This window comes from Phascolarctos cinereus, unplaced genomic scaffold (assembly GCF_003287225.1).
Source record: "Phascolarctos cinereus isolate Bilbo 61053 unplaced genomic scaffold, phaCin_HiC Scaffold_4;HRSCAF=312, whole genome shotgun sequence".
Taxonomy (NCBI): domain Eukaryota; kingdom Metazoa; phylum Chordata; class Mammalia; order Diprotodontia; family Phascolarctidae; genus Phascolarctos; species Phascolarctos cinereus.
Window position 1 is genome coordinate 443,221,870 of NW_027555847.1, and position 19,269 is coordinate 443,241,138.

Here is a 19,269-nt window from a genome sequence, read left to right on the forward strand (position 1 = left end):
CTCTCTCAGAAGGATCTACATTTCAAAAGAGAACAAAACTTCCAAATTCTTAAACTGGAATTTTTGGCATTGACAACCAGGGAGAAATTATACCAGTTAGGGAGAGCTTTTCTGCCCTTGAAATCACTCCACTGTAGTCCTTTGTAGCCCTTCCCAGGTAGGTTCATTCCTACCTACCCTGGCAGATAGAAAGCATTCCACTCCATGGTTACAGGAATGGAACAATCCCAAATAGTAAAAGAAAAACAAAAACAAAAACAAAATTGTCAGTTTCTCCAAAGCCTCATATTTAATTGCTTTATGACAGAGGAAACAAATTTTTAAAAGGCAGCATATATAAGGACAGAAACCATCTCTAAAAATACAACTCTAGACAGTATCTCAAGCTGCTAGGTGGCACAATGGATAGCATTGGGCTTGGCATTTACTTGTGTTGATCCTGGGCAAGTCATTTAATCTCTCTTCGCCTCGGTTTCCTCATCTGTAAAATGGGTATAACATGACCATTTACTTCCCAGGGTTGTTGGGAGAATCAAATGAGATTGAAGGTGTAAAGTGCTTTTCATTTACATAAATGCTAGCTAGCTATCATTATACCACGCATCAGTAACCTTTGACCACTTAGCTAATAGTTTCAGCTTTTTTAAACATTAGATTTCATGTTAGAATTGAAATTAAAGTGCCAAAATCTTGACAAAGTGACCAATAGATAACATTCAATAAATAAATTCAGTAGAATGTAAAGGATAGCTATGACAATATAAAAATGTGGCTAAAACAATGGATCATTTCTGCTTATTTGGTTAGTTCTGACTCAATTTTTTTGTTGTTGTTTATAGGAGATAAAGATAGTATAACTGCCAAATCTCAGAGAGATCAGTTCTGGGTGGTTTTTTTTTTTTAGAGTTACGTAACATATAATTTGTAACATGGTACAGATGTACTGCACTTCCACTACTGCAGTAGAAAAACATATGATACTGAAAAAGCAATCCATAAACGCCACAATTAGAGTTATATTCTTATATATACTCCTGATGTGTATTCCTAGATTTTCTTAGGAAAACAAGGCTATTTCACCAACTATAGCACTTCACAGTTAACTTTTTCAAATTGGTTTCTTTCTTCAACACAGGTAGTTTTTTAGAATAATTATAAATTAAAAGCATGTACACAAGCTTAATTAATCAGAATTTAATCAGAATTCCCTTTTTTAAAACTATACTATGAGGACATTTGACCTGAGGTTTTGGGTTTTTTTAACATTAAATTAACTCTTAGTATATTAGTCTCAAGACTAATTATCAAAGAATTTCACATTAAATTGAACTAAAATATGAGACACAATGTTACAATTACATATTTTAACACCAAGTTGTACCTGGTACTCAGAAAATATTCCAAAACAAATTCACATGTTAAAACCCATTTTCAAAGAAAGAGCAAAACATTAAACAAATTTGCAAAATCAAAGAAACACAATCCTACTGAATCAACACTTCCTCCAAAAGACAACGAAGAAAATGAATTATAGCCATTTGGAGACAGCTAAATATTCTAGTTAGTGTCATTTAATTCATTTAATAGTGAAAGCGAATTGGGGTGGACTCAGAGGAGCCTTTTAATACCAAGTTACATCAAGTTAAAATAAACATCTAAAGAAGCCAGGAGGAGACCATAACAATTGCTCACCAAAGGGCAAGTGTGGAAGTGGAGTGGGGTGGCTGTACCCCAAAATTTGTGGATAGAGTGTACACATGAATTTCAGGTAATTTTAGCACCAGCTAAGAAATCTGTGCAGTCAGTTCTTTTCCTACTGCCACCCTCACCCTTTCTCTGAAATAGGATTAACTCCTTGAGCCATTGCCCAATAGCCAACAAAGTATGTTACTTATTGGGAGAGAGAAAGCCTAGAGCCAATGGGTCCTTACTTTTATTGCCACACTCTAGGAGCAGTTCTGCCTGTAAAATATTATAAGGCCTATGAAAGTCACTTTATAAGATCATGGAGAAACCCACACACTGTTTAAATTTCTAATGTTTGTTTCTAAATGAGCAAATACAGATGTGGTTTTTTATGGCACAAGCCAAATATAGTGTCAAGCACGATTTATTCTTTATAATATAATTAGTAGACTACTTTGTCATATATTTTATTAGTTATTGTTGGCCTCTGGGCTTTTTGATTTATTTTATTTGGTCTGGATTTCATCCCTCCATAGAATTCCCTCCACTAAATGGCAACTGTTCTGCACCTCACAGTATGTATAGAGAATAATCTGAGGCATTGAGAGGTTAAATGACTTGCCCAGGGTTAGAGACAGCACTCGAACCCAGGCCCTCCTGATTAGATGGAAGCTCTATATTCACCAATCCAGACTAACTCTCTCAGACACATTCATTTAATATAGTTTGGTCCATGTTCCTCAATGACTAATATATTATCCTTAAAAATAAAAAAAAGATTCTAAATATTTAAATCAGCAATTGAGACAAAGGGTTTATTTTAAAAGGATATAGCACCCACAGGTTACAAATTAAAATACTTAGGGCTAGTAAAATCCTAACATTAAAGACATGACATTAAGTTTTTAGCTAGAAATTCCTTAATAGAAGTGAGCAATTTGGCTTCCCTGTCTGGGATACTTTCTCACCAATGGACATGAAGATATTTCACAGTCTGAGACAAGACAAACAACATTTAATGCATGAGTGCTAACACGCCAATCTGGGCTGGCCAAATTATATTTTGCCTTAAAGATTGAGAGAAGTGCTCTTTTGTCATGAATAAATTCAGGGCTTCTGCCCAGTCATGAAACAGTTGTGCCCATTAACTAAGTTTCAAGCAAAGCACTCCAGATGAATTTAAACGGAAGGTCCTTCCATAATTACATCTGTTCCAGCTGTTCTCAGGGGAAACTTTTAGCGGAATGAAGCTCTCACTTTTCGGCCCTTCAGCGGTTGTGGTGGACGGTAGTTGCTCAACAAGAAGGCAGCTGCCTCACCCTCTGCAGTGTACAGGAGACTTCGGAATTTGGCCAGCTGTTGAAGAAAAGAAGGAGGCATTTCAACACTCAGTTGTCATGCCAACTAAGTAAATGCCTCCACACAGAGAGCTGACATACCTAGCACTTACCCCTTGCCAAGATCACTACAACACTGCAGTCAGCTGGTCTAAAACTGTACAGTAATGTCACTACTAACATCAATTTTTCTCTCTTCAGAACTATTATTTAATGTTTTTGATTGCCCCTAGGTTGCTTAGCATTGTTGTGTTGTGCTCAGCATTAATACACTTAACAGAGGTCTTGCCCTATAAAAATGGAACACAAGCTCCTTGAGGGCAGGCACTGTTTCTGATTTGCCTTGGAATCACCAGCACCTAGTGTACTGCCCGGCACACTGCAGGTATTCAATCAGTTTTGAATACATGGACATTCATTCTCTCTCGTTGAGGTGATTTTCTATATATTGTTTCAATATGGTAGAAAGAGCATTAAAATGGAAGTCAAGATCTAGAAGGGACCTTAGAGGTCATTTCATCTACCCCCTTCATTCTATTGAGAAGGAAACTGAGGGTCAAAGAAGTCAATGTCTGGGTGTCCAAAGTCACACACAAGGTATTAAGTGTTAGGGCCAAGATTTAAACCCAGGTCCTCTGATACTAAATCCAGCATACAGACATAGTTAAGTCCTGGTTTTGCTACTTAATAGTGGCAGACCTTAGATAAATCACTTAATCTCTCAGAGCTCTAACTTTTTAATCTATTAAGAGGTGATAATCACATTGTACTTCCTAGACGGGAGATGTAGCTTTAAGTCAGAAAAACCCATTTCAGACACTTACTAAGAGCCCAGGTACAAACTAAGCCTTAGTTTCATCATCTGTAAAATGGTGAAAATAACAAATCGAGATACTCACAGAGTTGTGAAGATTGAATGAGATAATGCATGCGCTATATTTGAAAACCTTAAGGTCTGTCCTGGGTTGTTTTGGTGAAAGTATTTTGTAGACTGCAGGCTCCTTGAGGGCAGGGATTGTCTTTTGCCTCTTTTTGTATCCCCAGGGCTTAGCACAGTGCCTGGCATATAGTAGGTGCTTCATAAATGTTTACTGAATTACTGAGTTGAATTAAAGCCGAAAGCCAATAATAGAGGTGAGCTGCTGTTACTATACATTGTATTCAACTGTTGATCTTAGGAAATTTTTGGTTTGTATTGGGACCCAGATGCTTCAACTATAAAATGAAGGGGTAAGATTCAGTGACTTTTAAGGTGTCTTCTAGCCCTAAAATTTTATGCTTCTATTTAAGAGCTGCCTACTAACCCAAGGGTAAGTAAATTTCTTTAAGGTAAAAGATGTCTTGGGAAGAAAGGTATGTGGACATCACGGGGCAAAATCTAGTAAACTGCTTTAGTGCAAAGAATTCTAAAATAATGTTAACTCATCATGTATTTATTTGAGAGTCATAGTCCACCTGGGCTTTTATTCAACTTACACAAAAATTTACATGATGGTTACAATTTGGAATATTTTGCAAAAAGATGACAATAGTAATTGCAACAACTGGCCTTAATCATAAAAATAAGGAAACATTTCATTCCTCTCACTGGAGAGGCTGAGGATGTAAGGGATAGAAAATCCTGTTTAATGTGGTCTCTGTTGGTTCTGCTTAATTATTTTTCTTCATTTCAAGGAAAGGTTCATTGGGGGTTAGGTATATTAGAAAATAACTATGATATAAAAATGCAAAGGGCATATTTTTAAAACAAGAAACATATGAAGAATCAATAGGAAGAATTTAATTAGGTTAACAATATACTTGGTAGTTATAGATAATTTCATGTCAAGGAATCTAAAATGAAATCATTAACCAAGTTAGTCATTGGTTCTATATTTATTTCAACTACCCATGATTTTGTACATAGAAAATGCTTTTCATTCATTCCTCCATCTTTGTAGAACACAATTTCTTGACATTTTAGGAGACAAATTTTGTGAATGGATATGGCCAAAACTCATCATCTAATTGGCTAGAGTGCTATCAAGTTAAATAGCCTGCCCAGGGTCACAAAGCCAGTATGTGAGCCAATCTCTAACCCCATCAATGTTAGCTTCTCTGGATCTGTTTTCTCATCTGTAAAATGAAGGCTTTGTTTTAACCCATCTCTAACATCTCTTCTGAGTCTGTGATTCCATCAAATTATATTTAATAACTGTAAAAGATACTAAGCTACACCATCAGGTCTAAAACTTAGCATGTAGTAAAAGGATATAGTTTTAAAGTTTTATATATATACACACACATATACATATATATGCATATATGTATATATATACCTATATTTTATGGAAGCACATAGTATTATGGTCTCAGTTGTTACAGATATTAAGAAATAATACCATGACAGTGTCCTTGGTCACATTTGCAACAAAGATTTCATCTTTAGTCTTCTTTGAATAAGAAGCCTTCATCCTAATACTGCATCAGAAGCTAGCTATATGACCCTGGGCAAGGCTTATAATGCTTCTCACCTTCAGTTCTCTCATCTGTAAAATGGAGCTAATAAAAGCACATGACTTATGAGGATCAAATGTGAAAATAGAGATTAAGTGCTTTGCAAACCTTAAAGCACTTTCTAAATAATTGTTATGTTACCAGTTTCAAAGATGAACCAAAATTTCCTGAAATTAAGAGACAGTCTTGTTTATGGTGACCAAACTTTGTTTAATTCAATTAGAGAGGTATCTCTCTGTTCACGTTTGGCTAGGTTGAAAGGGGAATAGTTAAAGAGGGGATGATTAGTTTCTGAAAGACATTTTCTCCAAGGATGCCAAGAGCTGGCATTGACAATACTATTGTTTTGTTTAGTAAGTAAAAAAACTTTCACTAACTATGTATCTCTATTTTACTTTGTCCTTTGTTACATGAGCATCATAAAATATAAATTAGAAAGCTGTCTGGAACAAAGAATACATTCTGATTAGTGGAGGAAACTCTGAACTTCTCTCCAAGCAGAAATTCTTCCACATTAATAAATTGTCTCTGACAGGCTTTGGCTAAAATAAAGTACAAATTGGGTTTTTCCGCCATATTGAACCCTGCCTTTTATATTCTTTCAAATATTAACATAAGATTTTTCTCCTTAACCAGAACATATCCTGAACTATGAAAACGTTTGCCATCACCATCCTTGTGCTTTGTAAAACACTGGTTAAAACACTGAGGATGGGAAAAGCTTAATGTCATTTAACTTTTGGTGATGTCATTGGTCTCCTTCAAAAACAAAGGATGAACAACTTTATTCAGATAATAAAATATTCTGAGGGGGTAATTTTTTTTTATTTTGCTCTTTTATGCATTTAACAGTATGTCCAACATTTTAAGACTTAGGCCAAGCCTGGTTAGTAAAGCAGAAAATTTTGTAAATTATCTGAATAACTGAGAATATAAACTCCTTGCCAGTTATATTCACTTTTTTATTCACTTCATTGTATCCTCATTGCCAAGCACTGCACATGACATAGTGAGCATTTAATCTCGTTGCTTCACTGAGTTACCCAAAAATCTTTTCTCAAAAATCTATCAACAAGCCTGTCCTTCACCAACATTGTGTGGCACAATTATAAAATTGAGAAAAAAGTAGCATGGAACATAGAAGGGATCACTGATTTGGGGGTGGAGATTAAGTTATCAAGATTATATACCTCAATTCACTGGTTTTGCTAGTCATCTTATCACTGAAATCTAGTACCAGATACACCAACTGGGTAACATATCAAATGGGGACCAAAGCAGAAACTATGTAATAATAGCTAAAATGGGAAAGGGAAGCGAAGCGAGATCTTTCAAATAAGTGGACGCTATTCTCTCGAAGTCTCTAAGGCCTATGGTAAATAATTTGGTTATATGCTTCTCTGTGTGACACATGGGATGCAAAAACAAAAAGTAAGCAATCTCCCCCCTCAAGGAGTTTACCTTTTATTGAGATAAAGACAGTAAGAAGAGCTGGATACTGTCATTTACAACAGCATGATTAAATTAAACCAAGTCTTTGCAGATAAAGTCAAAAGAGATTTCCTAGAGAATTGATAATTCAGGGACAACCAATGTAAGCAAGAAAATTTCACCTAATTTTTCTTCTTGACTCAAACTCTTAATAAATTCCTGAAGCAATAACACGCCAGTGAAGTTATTAGTTTCCTAATCCTTGGTAAAGACTTTTCAGGTCATTAATTTTTTAAAAAGCTGGCTTTTTGGCATCCTTCCTGGTGATTATCCAAGGACATTTTACGACTTTCCTACATTGTAAAGATTTTATTCACGAGGCATATTTTTGCTGAACTTTATATTTCTTGAATGAAATTTACACTGGATGATTTTTTTTCCTTTATTACATTGTTTGTCACATAGTAGAAAAGGTTAGATATGCAAAGACTATTTATCATTATTCTAGTCTATATGGTCCAATTTCACTCTCAGAAAAACAAAGTAAAAAAAGCACACAATAAAGTTGAAGAATGCTGAGCAATTTGATCCAGTGAATTTCATATAGAAAGCCAATCCAGACAACTTAAGTGATCAAAATTCACAACTTCAATCCTTGGCAATCAGGCTGCATTAATGAAGAGAATGAAAAATATGTTCTCTAAAGTATTAGAAAACAATAAATCTTCTCGCTGGCATATTAATTAGATTAAGACTTTAGCAAGTAAGTGTTTGAGTTCAGGGAAGAAAAATGGATTTGAGTCAGAAGGGAGACTGAAATACCTGACCTGAACTTAAGGTCACAGCTTCAGCTGGCAAGGTAGAACAGTGGCAAAGCCCAAGGGGAAAATGTTTGGCACCAACTTCCTAAATAAAGAGAGTGAAATTTTCCCTGCTTATAGTATTACATGGTGGAATGAGAAAGGGGTTCAAACACAAAGATGCTCACTTAAAAAAATAAGTCTATGGAAACTGAGAAGGAAAAATACAAACTTTGGAACAGGGATCCTAAAATAATTCTGATGTAAGAAAACCTCTTTTACTTGCCATTTTTTTCTTCAAGGCATGATGGTGAGTTTGAGATTGTAACAATTAAATATTTAAATTAACATTTAAGCATAGTTTTAAAATATTCCATTTCAAAAACATTAATGAAAATGTTACCAACTTTATACTGCTGACACTATGTACCACGTAGACTCATGTAGGAATAAGAGTACATTGTTCTATGTACATCATAAGGTAATAGTACCTATACGAAAAACAATAATTTGCCTCAGTTATTAGCTCTCTCATAAAACAAATTAAACTAGTGTATAGAAAACTGCTATCAACACTGCTAAAATACATTCAATCATGTTTTGCATTTTTAAAAATGCAAGTGCTCTGCCTGCTTCCTTTCTTAGCAAAGGTGGGAGGACTATGGATATGGAACACTGCCCACATTGTCAAGACGCAGTTGATATGTTGGTTTAATTTGACTAAATTGCTTTTGTCCCTCTTTCTTTTTACTCCTTTGTTACAAGAGGTGTCTTGCTGGGTGCAATGGGGCAAAGGGACATCTTAAGAAAAGAAGGAGATATAAAAACAAATAACAGTAATAAAATTTTAAAAAATAAAAAGCTAAATATCTATTTTCCTAATCTGGCTGTAAATTCTACACTGTAATAGATTCAAGACACCATCCTTGCAAAGAATCTCGATCTCAATTAAGAATGAATATTTCTGAAAAGTTTAGCCAACACTTTTTAATGACTATTAAAAATATTCATATTAAAGTATTTCAAAGTGAAAGAATTAATCACACTAGCACTCTGCTTTGCAGCTACTCTTTGGGGAAGCCATTATTAAGAACAGTCATTCTACAGGGGTCTATGTCCTATTCATAAATTAATCACCCCCAAAAGTAAGTTTTGCACAAACCATGACTACTTCATGATTCTAAAACTGAAGAGCTATAATTGCTTAAAAACCTACCAAGGTATTATCAGTAGGAATAGTTTTCTGTGAAAAGATGAATGCGATGCTAATTTTGCCACTCTGCCATTTATTACCTATGTGACCTTGGGAAAATCATTTGATTTCTCTGGGCTTCGGTTTCCTCATCTAAAAAACGAGGCTACTGGGATGGACAACCTCCAAGAGTCTACCAGCTCTAGGTCTATGATTCTATGACACATTCTCTCCAAGATGACTGGCTGGACATTTTCCAAGAGGCTTTAAAGAAGCACATCCCTGTTGACATATGGGAGAATCAGGTCTTTTATTAGTCATATCCTGGTGAAAATTACCAAAGAGAAGGTCATATAAGATAGGAGAAAATGAAACTTGCTTGAATCAGGTAAAGGGATTTTTGTAATGCTGCAATCAACCTGACATGCTGGAAAACATTCATTGGGTAGTTGCCATCTCAATCAAGCATGGCCCAATTCAGATTTTGACTGAAAGGTTAAACAAACACTCCTAGGTCTTTTGCCTCAACCAGGATCATATATTTATAGCTGGTGGGGACCCTGGAAGCCATCTAAGCCAGCTCTTCCATTTTGCAAAGGAAACTGAGGTCGAAGGAGTTTAAATGACTCGTCCAAGATCACAAAGGCAATAAGCGTCAGAGATGGAATTTGAACCCAGGTCTTCTTCCTCCAGAGTTAGGTGTGCTTACCACTGTACTACACTGGTCCCCATCCCAAGGGCAGGGATTATAGAATTCTGAGGAATATCTAATGGAAAATGGGGCATGTTTGAAGCCCAAGAGTAAAATGTTCCCTACTGTCTGTTCCTTGGCTAGAGGTGATTAGACTTCATAAAGCAGGCAAATCCAGACGATGTGAGGATGCTAGGCAGAATTTCCAGCGATGTCATGCTATTGCTATTACCTCTTCACTAGAAAGATAAACAGGCTAATACCAGATGGTCCTCTGAGGTAGCCTAACTTTATCATCCTTATTAGTCAACTAGCATTTATTAAGTGCCCACTATACTTGCTAAGCACTGGAGAAACAAAGAAAGGCAAAAGATAGTCTTGCTCTTAAGGAGCTCACAGTCTAAAGGAAAAGATGATATACAAATAACCATGTTCAAACAAGATACAGTCAGTCCAAACTGGAAATAATATAGAAGGAAGGCACTAAGATTAAGGAAGACTCATCACATAATGCTTTAAGGTTTGCAAAGCATATTCCCCATGATAACCTTGTAATAAATGATGTGTGAGAATTATTATCCTCATTCTATTATAGAACATAAAACTAAATGGGGCCTTAGAGGTCATCTAGTTTAAACCCTCTCATCTCACAGATTTTGAGAGGCAGCTGCATGGTATAGAGGATGAGCTCTGGAGTCAGGAAAGCCCAAGTTCAAATCCAGCTTTAGATGTTTACTAGCTGAGTGACCCTGGATAAGGTTTTCCACTGCTGTCTGCCTCAGTTTCCCCAAGTGTAAAATGAGGATAATAATAGTACCTACTTCTCAGGGTTTGTATGAGGATCAAATAAGATAATATTTGTAAAGCATTTAGCACAGTGCCTGGCATAAGTTTTTTTTTCTTTTGTTTACAGGTAAAGAAGATGGACCAGAGAGGTGAAGTCATTTGTCAAAATAACATATAAGTAATAAATAAGAGAGCAAGGATTGGAACCTAAATTTCCTGAGTTCTAGTCTGGTGCTCATTCCATTACACCAATATATTTCCAAAAGGTTAAACTATCTTGTAGTGATGTCAGAGTCTCAGAAGGGCTTTATTATGATGCCCATTTTACAGATAAGAAAAATGACGCCTAGAGGTTAAATGATTTGCCCAATGTCACACGTGCCACACGATGCCACACGATGCCACACAGGCCAGGATTTGAATGCAGGTCCTACATCTCTAAAACCTGAGCTCTTTCTATTACGTCGTGATATCAAGAATTCAATTCAATTCAATTCAACAAATACTTATTAATATAAGCTTCATGACTGCAGGGGATACTTCATTTTTGTCTTTATATTCCAACTCCCAGCATAGTACCTAGACTATAATAAATGCTTACTCACCACTTGAATAACTTCCTACTATGTGCTGGGCTCTGCACTAAGTGCTAGGGATACAAAGAAAAAATCAAAAACAATCCCTGCCCTTAAGGAGCTTATATTCTTACTGGGGGAGGAGGGCTAAGGGACCAACACATACCCAGGTTAGTAAATATAAAATGTTTTAAAAATAAGCACACATTAATTTTGAGTGGAGAGACCAGTAACAACTAAAGGAAATCAGGAGAGGCTTTTTGTAGGAGATGGGACTTGAGCTGGATCACAGAATTTTGGGGCTGGGCAGACTCAGACCTCATGTATTTAACCATCCCATTTCACGGTTGAGGAGACGAAGACCCAGGGAAATGAAGTAAGTTACACAAGATTACACACACACACACACACACATAGATAGTGGCAAAGTTAGGTTCAGAATCTATGTCTCCTAACTACTAGCCCATTCTTTAGAGTATTTCTTATGATCACAACGAGTGGGGAATACCTAACTCATTCTGGGGCATCAATTCCAATCAGAAACACATTTCATCTTTAATTGAGTGACATAACAATCCTTTGCGTTTATATGGCATTGTCTCCTTTCAAATGACTTACACACAAAGACAGGGCTGGGTAGGGGTTGGACTAGATGGCTTCTGGGGTCCTTTTCCCAATCTATGATCCTATACATAATTCCCTCAAAACAATGTTTTGATTTGGTAGACTATGCATAGTCACCCCCATTTTATAGATGAGGAGCTAAGGCTAGAATTGTTACATGACTTGCCTGAGGTTGCAAAGCTATTCTAGAGCAGGATTCTTGAAAGAACCCAGATCTTGGCTCCCAGTCCTCTTTTAATGATATAAGGACAGACACACCTGTCATTCCCTGTGCTTTCTGTATGGTAAATGAGAAGTCTGCCTCCCAGATCTACCTACCCCTGCCTATGCCGGCACGACTGGAGGGCAACCTGGGTAAGGCTGGCTAAAGTAAAAGAACCACAAGATTTAAGAGCTGGAAGGGACCTTTTTCATTCTCCAGAGGAAGAAATTTAGGCTCTCTTTGAGATTAAGTGAATTGGTTAAAGTCATGCAGCTAGTAATAAGAACATTCACAAAGGACAGGTCTTATTCTTTATGCTCTCATGATATATTTACAAGGGCTCAATGTATGACATCCATCAAAGGCTACCATCTGTGGTACCAGTCCAGGGCAGGGAGGTTGCCCGTATAATTTAATTCAATTCAGCAAACATTTATTAAGTATCAACTAGTTTCCAAGGAAAACAAAACACTATTCCTCATGGATAGTGTCTCCTCCCTTGACTTGCATGACCCTGTTCTCCTGCTCCTTTTTGGTTCTCTTCACATACGCTTGGTCCTCCTGCCCCCTTATTATGAGTGTGGCCCAAGAACCTGTCCTTGGTCCTGACGGGTAATTCAGTAAACACTTGGGAAACAAACAGAACAATTCCTTCTTTTAAGGAACATATTCTACTGGGGAAGGTTGGGGAGAGGAGGGAGGATACATCCTGCCTAAAATGAATGAACTCAAGATAATTTACAGAGGGAGAGAACACAAACAAGGATATCAGGAAAGGCTTCCCATAGGGGATGAAAGGAAGGCATTCCAGGCTTACACAAAAGGACCAAGAAGGGGATAGGATGTTGATTCACTAATAGGCCAATTTGACTGGAATGCAAAGGACATGACAGGAAACTATATGAAAATAAGCCTGAAAGATAGATGGGAGCCAAATTGTGAGGCACTTTAAACACCAGACTGAAGAGCTTACATTTTACCCTTAAGGGTGTTAAAGATTTTTAATGAAAAGAATTGCAGATCCTACTTTGTGTCTTAGGAATATTAAATTGGAGAGAAGAAAGACTGGAAACAGGACTCTTGCCTACTTCTCCTTGGTTACTGCATGTGGTTCTCCTTATATATATTCTCTTCTCCAGCCAAAGTGGCCTGCTTGCTATTATTCTCCTGTTTCTATGCCTTTGCCTTCACGTCTATAATGCATTCCTTCCTCATCTACATCTCAGAATCCATAACACAAAGTGCCACCTTTTAGAGAAAGCCTGTCCTGCTTCCCCATAGTTGCTGGAGCTTTCCCTGAAAATTTGAATTTCTTTAAATTTAAAAACTTTTATATTACATTTTATATATTTTATCCTCAAGCCTCCCATAGCACCCCCTCCTCTCTCTCTCAATTGAGGATATCACCTAATACTTCCCCCTCAAAATTGACAAGAACTCTCTCTTCTTCCCTCCTCTTCATCTCATATCACTCCTTCTTCACCCCTATATCCCATGAATAGAGAGTCCTTCTCCTTGCCAAGGCCAACTCCCCTACAGACATCATCGATTCCATACCCTCCCTTCTTTTCCAGCAGATTGTCTCCACTATCATTCTCATTCTCTCCTCAACCACTGATTCTTTTTCCAAACCACTTACAAACTTGCGCATGTCTTCTCCATCCTTAAAAAAACTCACCTGATAGACCAATGCTGTTAGCTGTCACCCTACATCTCTCTTCCCCTGCTTGGCTTAACTCCTCAAAAGAGCAACCTGTACCTGCTGCCTTCATTTCCTCTCCTCTCATTCTTTTCCAAACTCTCTACAGTCCGGTTTTCACCCTCATCTCTGAAACGCGACCATTCTCTCCAGTCACTTAGTTTTCAAATCTGATGGCTTTTTCTCAATACTAATGCTTCCTCCCATGTCTGCAGGTCTGTCAATGTGCATGATCTTCTCCTCTTGGATACTCTCATCTCTTTGGGTTTTCAAGACACTGCCCTCTCTTGGTTTTATATGAATTTATCCAATAGTCTCATTTTTTTAACAGATGAGGAAACTGAAGGTCAAAGAAGTTAAACATCTTGACAAAAGTCAACCAGATAATAAGTAGCAAAGGTTTTCTAACTCACTCTTTCCACTCCATCAAGCAGCTTCACTAATAAATATCTGAACTGCGCTTAATTTAAGATACGTTAAAAATCTTCTGGTAAATTTCCTTTTAAAACATAAAAAACAACTTAGAGACAGAAAGGGGAAGGTACCTGTTGAGAGCTGATACTTATAGGTTGCTTTAAAACTATCCAAGTGACACTCTCCAAAAGAGGTGGAACGGTAAGGGAGCCTGGGTACGTCCAGTAGTCCCACGATGGAGGAAGTAGAGTTGTCGGGTCAAAATTGGTGAAGCGGATTTGTTTACCCTGGAGACAGAAAGAGAAAAAAGGAGAGGCAGAGAAAGAGAGAGAGACACAGGAGAATGAAAAAAGGGAAAAAGACAGAGGGACATCAAAGAGAGAGAGAGAGAGAGAGAGAGAGAGAGAGAGAGAGAGAGAGAGAGAGAGAGAGACTGAGACTTTTCTGGTTACCAGGTGATACCTTTATTAGGAATGCCAAAGACATAAAAGACATATTTGGCCACTAAATAAATATGCAGTATAGTTAAAACAACTTATTTTTTGTTTTATACTATAATAGAGTATAGTATAATATATATACACATATACAAAATTTATATAGTTTATTACATAAACTATATAATATGGTTTAACTACACTATTAAACTTTATAGTAAATTACAGTATAGTTAAATTTACTTAAAAATCAATATTTCATTTTGTTTGTTTTATTAAAGCAAATAAATTTTGGTTGCCTTTATAGAAATGTTCTTTAAAGCACGCCCACAAAAATTAAATGTGCAAAGCTCTCCCAACAGTGGGGCCATTATAAATAATGAGATTCATCATTTACTCACTTACAGAAGCTAATTAAGACTCTTATCACACTCTACAAAAGAAGGGTAGTAATGGATCATTTCTCATTTATGTCCAAGTATATTCCAAGCTACTCCACATCTACACTATTTTTTTTCCTTTTAACTATCCTTAAAAGAAAGCAACATGAATTAGCAGAGAGGAGAGTACTAAAAGGGTCCATCTAATATAAGTTCATCTAAGAATGTTCATCTAAAGCATAGCAAAACTTGGCAAAACAGGTCATTTACCTTTTCCTTAATGGAGTCCAAAATATCAGTAATTTTCTGCAGTTGTAGATTATGTTCACCAATCTAAAAATAACACAATTGAAATGAGAATGTAGTTCCCCAGGATTACACATGTGCCATAGTAAATTTCAGTTATCAATATCAAATTCTCTGTAAAGCAAATGTAATCCAGAACAAAGAGTGATTGTTCACGAAATAATGAAGTTCTCATTTACTCGCTGACTCTATCCTACCAGAGGCAGGACAAGAAGATAATGTTACACTATTACTTAGCCAAACAGTCAGTTTAGTTTTAATTCAACATGCGCGTCTATTTTTTTTTTAATGAGTCACCATGGATTGATGGAATTAATTCTAAAAGCTCTGACAGAAGCCTGATACTCCATCCTCAATCATGACACCTTCACTGTTCAGCCAGGATATAACTTTCCAGACCATACTGGCTAACACTGTAGTCAAAATATTGGGCAATGTATCCCCAGATTTCTGCCGATAATTTAGGAACCCAAACTGATATTTTCAAGATGCAATGGAAGATGCTTTCATTTACATGTATGTGGGTGGTGGGATTTGGGGCTTTTTGTTTTCTTTTGTTTTAACCAAAGTGAAAATGACCTCAGAAACATGACTAACCTTCTGGGTCAGAAGACTATGAGCATTACCCTAAATAAGGGATATATGGATTCTTTAGTTAGGTCATGCCACTATCAGTAGTTAGCTGCATGTACTGAACCTACTTTTTAAAGCAATAGTGTGTGGTTCCTCAGAAACCCCCACTCCATGCAAACTATCTAGATAAGGATACTGAAAATAAAAGGGGTTGTTTTACTCAATACTCACTTGTGTCTTACTTCCTCTCTTTCTTCCAATCCCAGGTACCCCTTCTCCCTAGCTGTGTTATAGAGTCTCAGACAGAGCAAAAGCACTATCCTTATCAGAGCAGGCTGCATTGGAACCCAGGACAACCATGCTAGTTTCATAGACACCATGATGATAAATGTTAAAGAAGAAAATACTTGTCTGACTGAATTCTTTGGATGAAGAAAGATGCAAAAATGTAAAAAGCCATTCTATTTGTTTAGAGGAACTGGTACTATCCATCACTATCCACTCTGGGAATTCAAAGTGTGGGCTTTTACTTTTGACTAATCTTTTGTATAATGAGGCTTAGCTAGCAAATGACTTATCTTCTTAGGACGTTGGGTCCTTTCCTTTTAACCTGTAAAATACTTAATAGGTATCAAAGGTGCTTTGAGGATGTTGAATGAAAAACTCATAATACAAAAAATTTTTAATTTTAGTTTTGAAAAGAAAAAAAGTAAATCTTAAGTCTAGTTCATCATTGAAAAATGATTGGGTGCCTACTTTGTGTATGGAACTCAGGTGGTATTTGCAGACTCAATATTATAAATGAAATTAATTTGTCCTCACCTGTAAAAAAATACCTAAAACAGCCAATCCATCAGGTTCGTGAGCTGCCTCAACAAAGCTAGGGTACTTGTCCGAATTCCAATGAACCACGTGGAGCTAAAAAGGAAGGACCCAATTTCAAATAGTAATAATAACCACAATTAAAAACACAATAAATTCTAATTAATTATATAGCATGCTATGTATATTCATATGCAGAACTGATTCTTCAGAAGGGCCCTGGAAGGAACTGGCAGACTTTTATCCGCTTCAGATGAAAAGCTAAAGGCCAAAGAGGTGAAAGGTCAGTGTTGCATAATGCTGAGGGCTGGAAGATGGAATAAATTATAGTCTGGACTGCCTAGTTAAGCCTGCCCTATAGCTTCTCACCAGTATCCTTGACCCCACCTTCACTATGTCCACATGCTACAAACTGCTGACAGAGCCGTCTGAAGTTCCTCCCAGAAGTCTCCTTTTGTCATAAGAGGTGCTAAAAGCTGAGATCTCTAGGCCCACTGTTTGAGACCTAGACAGCCTAATAATGCCTTGGTGAAATAAGTGGCCACTGACATGGGGTTACTGAGAAAGCCCTTCAGGAACACTGTTTGTACTGCTCTGCTGTGCACAACAGTTCCTTCACTCGGTGGCTAATAATATCCAACATCCTACGGGCAGGGTTTCATGTAGAATGTTAGAATTGGAAGGGATCTCATAGACCACCTATCTGACAACTCCTCAGGATCCTTTGATGAGTCTTTGATGAAGCATGGCACACTTGCTAACCTTGGGCATCCTACAGGGCTCTGTCCTAGACCCTCTTCTCCCTCTACACTATTTCACTTGATAATCTCATCAGTCTCCGGTATTCAATTATCACCTCTACTCTAATAACTCCCAGATCTACTTATCCAGCCCTAGTTTCTCTACTGATCCTCAGTTCCACATTTCCAACTGCCTATTGGATATCTCAAACTGGTTGTCCCATCACATCTTAAACTCACCATGTCCAAAACTGAACTGACCTTCCCCCCAAACCTTCTTCCTAACTTTCCAGTTACTATTGAGGACAGCCTAACCCAGGTTCATAACTTGGGCATCAAATTTGACTTCTCGTTCTCTCTCATCCCTTCCTTCCATATCCAATCTGTTGCCAAGACCTGTCAATCTTCCTTAGGTAACTTCTCTTGTATATGTCCCCTTCTTTCCCCTAATACTGCCACTCCCTTGGTTCAGGCCCTCCCCACCTCACGCCTGGACTACTACAGTACCATGAGGATTGCTCCTGCTGACACAAGTCTCTGCCTATTCCAGTCCATCCTCCATACAGTGGTCAGAATGCTCTTCCTAAATAAAGTACAGGTCTGATCATATTACTCTCTTTCCGCCACACTCAATAAAGTCTAGGGGCTCCCTACCACTTCCATGATCAAATTTAAAAAAAATCCTCTGTTTGGCATTCAAATCTCTTCATAATCTAATCCTGCCACCCCACCACCTTTCCAGTTTTCTTACACCTTACACACCCTTCCATACACTCTTGAGATCCACTGACAACCTACTTGCTGTTTGTCCCATAAGACACTCCATCTCCTGACTCTGCCTGTCCACTGGCATAAGAATAATTTCCCTCCACATCTTCACCTCTTGGCTTCCCTGGCTTCCTTCTAGTCCTAAAGAAAATCCCACCTTCTACAGGAAGCCTTTCCTAGCACCTCTTAATGATAGTGTCTTCTCCTCTGTGATTATTTCTACTGTATCCTGTAGTTTGTTGCTGTTATTTTCATCCCTTGTTTTTGAAGAAGACCAATGACATCACAGGGTGATGATGTGTGCATGAATTGGATATAAGTAAGGGAAGAGTTGCACAAAGTCTTCAGCCTCACTCTCTCCTCCAGAGTCATTAAAAGCTCAGCAGCAGGACAAAATTCAAAACAATTGGGGATGGCCTAGGATGCCTTGGGCTCTTTGATATCTGACCAACAGGGCCAGCTTCAGCCATAGTTGTGGTATCTTGTCTCTCTCATTAGACTGTAAGCTCTTTAAGGGCAAGGACTGTCTTTTGCATTTCTTTGTGGCTTAGCAAAGACAGTACCTCACACACAGTAGGCACTTATTAAATATTTATTGACTGAATGACTGACCTAGGCCAAAGCTTTCCTTTTACAGATGAAGAAGCTGAAGCCCAGAGAGACAAATTGATAGAAGATATGTGTGTGTGTGTGTGTGTGTGTGTGTGTGTGTGTGTGTGTGTGTGTAACAAAAGCATGGAGCCAGAAGAGAACTTGGTTTTAATCCTACCTTGGCACTTACTAGCTGCATGACCATTAGCAAATCACTAAACTTTTCTGTGACTCAGTTTTATTATAAGAAATGCCTACAGACAGTCAATAAACATGTATGAAGTGCCCACTATATAACAGGCACTGTGCTAAGAACCGGGGGTACAAAGAGATGCAAAAAGACAGTTTTGGGTCTCAAGGAGCTCACAGCATAATGGAGGAGACAATATGCAAAGAATTAGGTACAAAGAAGATACAGACAAGGTAAACTGAAAATAATCAAAAGAGGGAAGGCACTGGAAATAAGAGAGATCAGAAAAGACTCCCTGTAGAAGGGGGAATTTTAGCTGGGACTTGAAAGAAGCCAGTAAGGAGATCATTCTAAGAATGAGAGGACAGCCTCATAAGGCCCAGCTTAGAGCTGTGAGAATTAAAAAAGACAATGTATATAAAATACTCTGTAACCTTTAAAGCACTATGTAAATGATCAATATTATTATCATAACACAATAAATCATAGCTGTGAGAATTAAAAAAGACGACGTATATACTCTATAAAC

At 37.4% G+C, this 19,269-nt stretch overlaps 1 protein-coding gene across 2 annotated transcripts in view; it reads right to left on the reverse strand.

Moving 5' to 3' along the window:
- Nucleotides 1–1,179: 1,179 nt before the first annotated feature.
- Nucleotides 1,180–19,269, reverse strand: part of CA13 (carbonic anhydrase 13) — a 49,569-nt gene continuing 31,479 nt past the window's right edge. For both annotated transcript variants that reach the window (XM_020995754.2, XM_078153342.1), the window contains 4 exons: nucleotides 16,452–16,547; nucleotides 15,021–15,083; nucleotides 14,065–14,220; nucleotides 1,180–3,042 (listed from right to left, as the gene is read on the reverse strand). In XM_020995754.2, coding sequence (XP_020851413.1) covers nucleotides 2,923–3,042; nucleotides 14,065–14,220; nucleotides 15,021–15,083; nucleotides 16,452–16,547 — 435 coding nt within the window. In that variant the 3' untranslated portion in view covers nucleotides 1,180–2,922. The remainder of the gene's footprint in view (nucleotides 3,043–14,064; nucleotides 14,221–15,020; nucleotides 15,084–16,451; nucleotides 16,548–19,269) is intronic.